Source organism: Protopterus annectens, chromosome 13.part0 (genome assembly GCF_019279795.1).
Source record: "Protopterus annectens isolate FY-2018-M chromosome 13.part0, PAN1.0, whole genome shotgun sequence".
Taxonomy (NCBI): Eukaryota; Metazoa; Chordata; order Ceratodontiformes; family Protopteridae; genus Protopterus; species Protopterus annectens.
The window spans coordinates 1,073,734,537-1,073,741,633 of record NC_056747.1 but is presented as its reverse complement, the minus strand read 5'-3'; the positions used below and the strand labels follow the sequence as shown (position 1 = coordinate 1,073,741,633).

At 39.1% G+C, this 7,097-nt stretch overlaps 1 protein-coding gene across 1 annotated transcript in view; it reads left to right on the top strand.

The window, feature by feature from the left end:
- Window positions 1–6,150, top strand: part of LOC122788123 (acid-sensing ion channel 2-like) — a 1,562,929-nt gene extending 1,556,779 nt beyond the window's left edge. The window contains exons 9-10 of the mRNA XM_044055062.1: window positions 789–857; window positions 5,248–6,150. Of these exons, the coding sequence (XP_043910997.1) occupies window positions 789–857; window positions 5,248–5,352 (174 nt within the window). The 3' untranslated portion in view covers window positions 5,353–6,150. The remainder of the gene's footprint in view (window positions 1–788; window positions 858–5,247) is intronic.
- Window positions 6,151–7,097: the final 947 nt, after the last annotated feature.

Sequence of the window (7,097 nt, the reverse complement as noted above, 5' to 3'; positions counted from 1 at the left end):
GTGGGTTGTATGAAGATTGGGATAGGAAATATTTATCCTTTCTTGATCTTTTGCTTGTTCTGGTTTTAGAGAGTATGATCATCTGTATATTCACATTCTTAATGCTGTTTTTTTTTTAACTACAACATTAAAAATGTTCAGTCATATAGACAACAACTATATTTATACATCTCTCTTTACAGAGAGAGATAGACATATCTCTCTCTCTCTCTCTACATATATATATATATATATATATATATATATATGTATATGTATATATATATATATATATATATATATATATATATATATATATATATATAGATATGTATGTGTGTATATATATATATATATATATATATATGTGTGTGTATATATATATATATATATATATATATATATATATATATATATATATACATACACACATATACACACATATATGAATACCACCCTTTGATACATTGATACTTTGATATTTTGTGTGTGTTTGCCCTTAAACATCTTTGTATTTTATATGTACCTGCAAAAAATTCAATTTTTTTATGTAATTTACACTTCTTTGCTTTAATTTTGCATTCCATGAAGAACCTCTGCAATTGTACAACTTGTCAACATGTGTAAGCTTTTCCTTATCAGTTGTTGACCTGTTTTTCAAAAGCTGTTCATTTATCTTGAGAATCTCTGTTGTCAAGGTATATCGGCTTAGTATATGCAGTTTGTAATAGCTGTCTACGAGTTTTGCTGCCTTTGCCATCATTTTATGCAATTAATACAGAGATGTTCAATTACGGTTTTCCTCGCAGGTGCTTAAGGACAGATTACTGGACCTTCTTGGCAAGGAAGAAGAAGAAGGTAGCCATGAGGAAAATGTGGTATGAAGTTGCCATTATTTCTTGAATGTCTGTTTCAGCATTGCATGCTAAACTTTGTTATAGTAGTGAGATCGTTAGCAATGCCATCAATATATCTAACTCATTATTCAAAGTTAGGGCAAGCAGGCAATTTTATTTCTTTTTAAATTCCTCTCCCCCTCAAAAAAATGTTTGCCATTCTAATTTGAACTAGTCTGTTCCAGGCTTGTGTCTTTATTTAAAAAGGTCACCTTTGGATAAAGACAACCACCTAGTGAACAAAAACAAAACAAGTTAAATTAGATCTAATGCATGAGAAATTGCTATAAAATGAAATCCAAACAGTAGCAGTGTGTGTGTGAAATAGAGAATCAGTGAAACCATTAGACAGACAACAGCTGGGAAAGGTGTGGCAGCTATCAAAAATACAGAGGGAACATAAAAATAATACTAGTCAAGCAATGACAGGGACCATAAGATACATTGCCATCTGTTAGACAAATGTAAGAACTGCAGGATGCTCTAAATAGAGCTTAGTATTCAATCAGCAAAGCAATGAATGTTGAGGGTGAAATGGACTGCGTGTATTCATAATGTGGGAATCCTTGCATCTGACCAAGTCTCTGTGTTAAGTCTTTAATTGTCCCTAACTCCTGGTTTTCTGCATGGATCAAGGTATTACTCACAGGACCACTTGAACATGTGATAAAATCTTGCACAAGTAACAAACTGACTAAATGAAAAGCTTAATGGTTGTTAATGATTCAAACTGTTCTCGTAAATGAAGATTTCTGTTTGTGATAAAGATGACTGATCAGTCAGAGAGAATAGTTTGTGGCTGTAAGACTTCCTTATTCTGCATGGAATTAGCTGGGCTATCAGTTATAATCACAAAACTGCTTAGTCAGAGACTATCCATGTGCAACTAACAGTGGGTAAAACTGCCTTCCAGTTTATAGCCTGCTACAGACCACCCTCCCAAACCCAGGAACCCCACTCGGCCTTCCTGAGAACACTGGAAAATATGAAGGTCTCTCCAAACACCATTATATTGGGCGACTTCAACTACCCAAACATAGACTGGGAGCATTACTCTAGCTCCAACACCATAGCCCAAAGGTTCCTAGAATTTATAAACTCAAATGCTATGGAACAACTTGTTACCACTCCCACAAGAAGGGAAAACATACTGGACCTGATCATCACCAACATGGGGACTCTATGCTCCAGACCAGAAGTGTATCCCTCATTGGTAAGATCAGACCATAAACTAATCTCACTGGATATTCACATCCCGACTCCACCCCCTGCCCTGAAAACCACAGTGAAAACTTCTCTAATGCAAATTTCACACTCCTCAAAACCGAGGTGGAATCCTTCAAAGCCCCCGGGCCTGTGGAAAATACGGCCCAGACCGCAGAATCCTTTATAAACGCATTCTATGAACACCTTCAGGAATGCATGGATCATGCAATCCCAAATAAAACCAAGTCCCAATCCTCCAAAGGCAGACGTCCTGTCTGGTGGACCCCAGCCATAAACAAACTATACAATAGAAGGAGGAAGCTACTACATGATAGAGCAAAATCCCAAAAAGGGAAGGCATCTCTGATCAGTATTAGCAAAAAAAACTACGGGCACTCATAAAATCGTCTAAGGCCAGCTTCGAGAGAAAATTTGCACAGGACACTAAGGATAATCTCAAGGCTTTTTTTAGTTATGTTAGGAACCTGGGTGGGTATACCTAGATATGCTCAGAATTAGTCCAAAATGACAAAAAATACACCGAACCCACAGACATTGCCAACATCCTAGCTGACAGGTTCAGCGCAAACGTCTCCCCCCCACCCACCCACCAAAAGGGCAAATATCTATACCAGCAGAGTGCTGCCCCCCTGACATCTCAGATGCTCAGGTAAGAGCTGCCCTCTCCAAAGCAAAAAACACAGCATCAATGGGACCAGACGGTGTCCCGGGCTGCGTCCTACATGAACTCCAAGAAGAGCTAAACCCAAACATAAAACTACTGTTCAATCTCAGCCTTACTACAGGATATGTACCCAAAGAGTGGCATATAGCAACAGTGGTCCCCCTCCACAAAGCTGGTGCATCAACAGATCCTGGAATCTATCACCCCATAAGCCTGACTAGCTTGGTCTGCAAAGCTGTGGAAAGGATCATCATGGACCTCATAAATAAAGATATTGGGGACCTACAGACACTGGATCCTACCCAGTTTGGCTTTGCTAAGGGCAGATCCTGCCTCTTAAACCTGGTTGATTTCTTTGAAACAGTCACTAAGGCCATTGACGAGGGGAAGGTGGTCCACACAGCTTACCTGGACCTCGCAAAAGCCTTCGATGCAATACCCCACTCGGGCATTATAGATAAGCTCACCAGCTTAAATATAAACCTCTATGTCACTAGATGGGTTGCAAACTGACTCAAGGACAGAACCCACATGGTTAGAATTGCTGGAGCCATGTCAGACTCCAAACCAGTTACAAGTGGCATCCCACAAGGCTCAGTCCTGGGACCTCTCTTGTTCGGTATATATTTCTCGGAGGTACAGGCCAACACGGAAGGACTGTGGCTGACCAAGTTTGCAGATGACTGCAAACTGGGCACCATAATCGACACTCCAGCCGACACAAGCATCCTCCAAAAGGGCCTCATAGAAACAGACAACTGGTGCCAGAGCCATGGCCTCAAGCTAAACGCCAAAAGTGTATAGTCATCCCTTTGGCAAAAACAGTGCCCACAAATTACCACATAGGTGGTAATCCGTTAAGTACAGAAGAAGTAATTAGGGACCTGGGGACCCAAGTTGATAGCAATCTCTCATTTGACAACCACGTGGCCAAAGTGGTTAGAAAAACATTTTATATAGCCCACCTAATCATGAAGGGATTCACATCTAGATCAGGGAGGTCATCGTGCCTCTTTACTCATCCCTCATCAGGCCCATAATTGAGTACAATGCCCCTTTGGGATGTACCTTACCAGACACCTGCAGCAACTGGAAAGACCCCAAAAGTACCTCACCAAGAGGATCAAAGGGCTCAAACAGATGCCATATGCTGCCCGGTTAAAGAAACTCCAGCTCTACTCAGTGGCATACCGCCTGCTCAGAGGCGATCTGTGCCTGACGTATAAAGCCATGTCCAACCCGGAATTAATGGACATGCTGCACCTCAGAAAATCCAAATCCCATCGAGCTACGCGCTCGAGAGACTTGAACCTCAGCATTGAAATAAATAGCAGATGTTGGAGGGACAGATTCATAACCCAGAGGCTCCCTTCACTCTGGAATAAAATCCCAGTCCAGGTTAGGCAGAGTCCCTCAATGACTCTATTCAAGAGGAATCTTGATGAGTGGATGGGAGATCGTAGGTTTATCCCGGGTATCACTTCTGTGTCACTGTTAGACAGAGGCACAGTATGCTAACCTCAAAAAAGGGCATAGCAAAATTATTTTAAAATGGGTGGCGAAAGCCAAACACACTCTGGCTAGGCTTATAAATGCCCTAGGGCAGATAGCCTAGTATGAACCTATGAACCTATAACTATTTTCAGTCACTGTTCTGTTAAAACAGGGCATTACATGCCAGCCAAAATTTACCAGAGCCGTGTTCAACCCATTTATTTTTTTCATTATCTCCCTTTACATGACATCTCAACAAACAGCAGTATTTGCAAAGAGGAGTTAATGCTCTGCAAAGCCAAATGCATGGTCCCTGGTTTATGCTAGGCTGTCATGAAACATTCATTTGAGTGAAAAATGCCTGCTACTATTTAATATAGGCACCACTATTCAAAGAAATAAAAGAACTCCCCTCTTCTAGGTGATGGTAACAGATACAGCCAAAACTGAGTTCACGTAAATGGAATCAAATGAGAAAAGGCTACAAAGGACCAGATTGTCAGTGAACCAGTTACATAGAAATTCATTCTGGAGCCCCAAATAGTTGTTCTAACAATTTCTACAAAACATTATCAAATTTCCAAACTTTAAAAGTCTGAAATCAAGCAAAGAAAAAAAGAAATAGCCAAGCAGTTTATTGTCTTACTCATGAAATATTTAAAACATAAAATTAATTATTTACTGAATAAAACAAATAAAAATAGCTAACAAAACTGTACTTTGTGTGTCATGTCATTTGCTCTGAAATTGGTTTCAAAGCTACTGGGCTTAGTATAAATTTAGAGATAATGAAGTATTAAGGAGGTTATGTGATTAGCACCATTAAACAAATTCTTACATTTGCAGAAAGAATCTTCCACAACAAATACATGATTTCATTTGCATTGCTCGCCATTGTTTCCAGTGTCACACATACAGATGTAAAGTGAAAATAATGAAAGTATAGAAGAGCGTGCTAATGTTATTTTAATGCTGTGTTTGTTTCAGAGCACCTGCGACACCATGCCAAATCACTCTGAAACCACCATTAGCCACACTGTGAGTGTCCCTCTGCAGACCACAATTGGAACTGTGGAAGAAATATCGTGTTGACTTCATATATTCTACAAGTCTGATACTGCCAAGCCCAACCAGACAGCAACACTGCAGCGGATGACAGCCAACGCCAAGCTCAGGACTGCATCAGAGATGAACACAATGTAATGCTATGCATCAGGATGTGCCATAACCTAGATTCACCCTCTAACATGACGGTGTCATTGCTCCTTGTGGTGTCTTTTGTACATCAGTAAAGGATGATACTCCCTGGACTGTACAGACATCACTGTTATATATGTATATGCTGCCAAGTGTAAAAACTATCACATTGCATGACTTTCTAAGGCAATAGACATCCTTTCAAGGTTCTCACTTTCTGATGTCCAGTTGGGTTTTCATTTTTAAAACAAACTGCAGCAGAATGGCCTTCCACTACTCTGCCTTTCCGACACCAATTTTTCTGTCTATATTTGCTGTATTAAGTGGCTCACAGAAAAGAAAATGCAAAAAATAGAAATAAACCATTTGACTGATAGATCCCTGTATTAGTGTTTGGCTTGTGAAGTTTGTGATGATTCTAATAAAAACCATAAGCCCTCTACATAATTTTTCCACTGTATTATGGTCTAAGGCAAAGCTCTGAGTACATATCTCTTCATCAAGGACTTGGAAGGAAAAGGCAGATATTTGACAGACTGTGATGAAAATCGTTACTCTATACCTGTCATGCTCCATGTTAATGAACTTGTAGCACAGCCTGTCTAGTCTGTTAAAATTTCTTTTTACAATATTGGTTTTAATATGTGCTTCTTACCATTAGCATAACTGACATAAACGTTTATCTTGTTCTGATGGCTGACCTGTGGAATTACTGCCTCTTGTCTCCCAAATGATTTATCAATGTAGGAACTTTGTGCTGAGTACAGGGCAAGATTATTACACCACTAATGACTACTCATCCAACACATTTCTCATCTAAATTAAGCTTCTGTAACCCATTCAAACCCTATTAGCAAGTTTCACTGTTCATTTTTTATTGAATTTTATATATAAAAGTGACTATATCTTTAGATGGATTGCTTCAAATTTCCAAAAGCAGTCCTTTGAATTATATTCACCATGTTTTATATTATCTTTATGTAAAGCAATGTGCAGTTAACTAGTCACATCCATACCCGTTCAGCTGTGCACTGTCACCTACAAGAAATGAAAGCCATAGCGATAGTCAGAGCCATGTTAATTTACACTGTGCCAAGGATGTCACTATTAATTTGTGCAGTTCTACTATTCTGTCATTGCTGCATATGTCTCTCTCATGGTATGGAAGAATTAAAAGAAAAAAAAAAAAGAAAAACAAGGTAAAACAACTGCACATAACACCAGAAGTCCACATAATTAAAACTAACCACACTGTGAAGGAAGGATAAGGTATTTGGATAGTTGTAAAAGTTAGATAAAACCTACATTTAGGCATCCATGAAGCTTAGTGGTAGGGCACATTCTTTTGGTAGTACTAGCTATAATTAACTTGTCAGTAAGGCTAGCAAAAGGGGTGGACGAATGAATGGGAGTCCAGCCAAGGGGTTGCTGTAGTTGTTTTGGCTGCCTAGTTCCTTATAGTAACTAGAAAACAAGGCAATGACAAACATGCATAGAGGCTGGGTTTTATAGACAAGTTGTAAATTCTGAGTGTGAAGCAACTAATGCCATACAACAGTGAGTGAAACAGTGTGTGAATATGCATATGCTAATAATCATATAATGTAATGCGAATAAAGCCACACATTCTAACAAGCTCA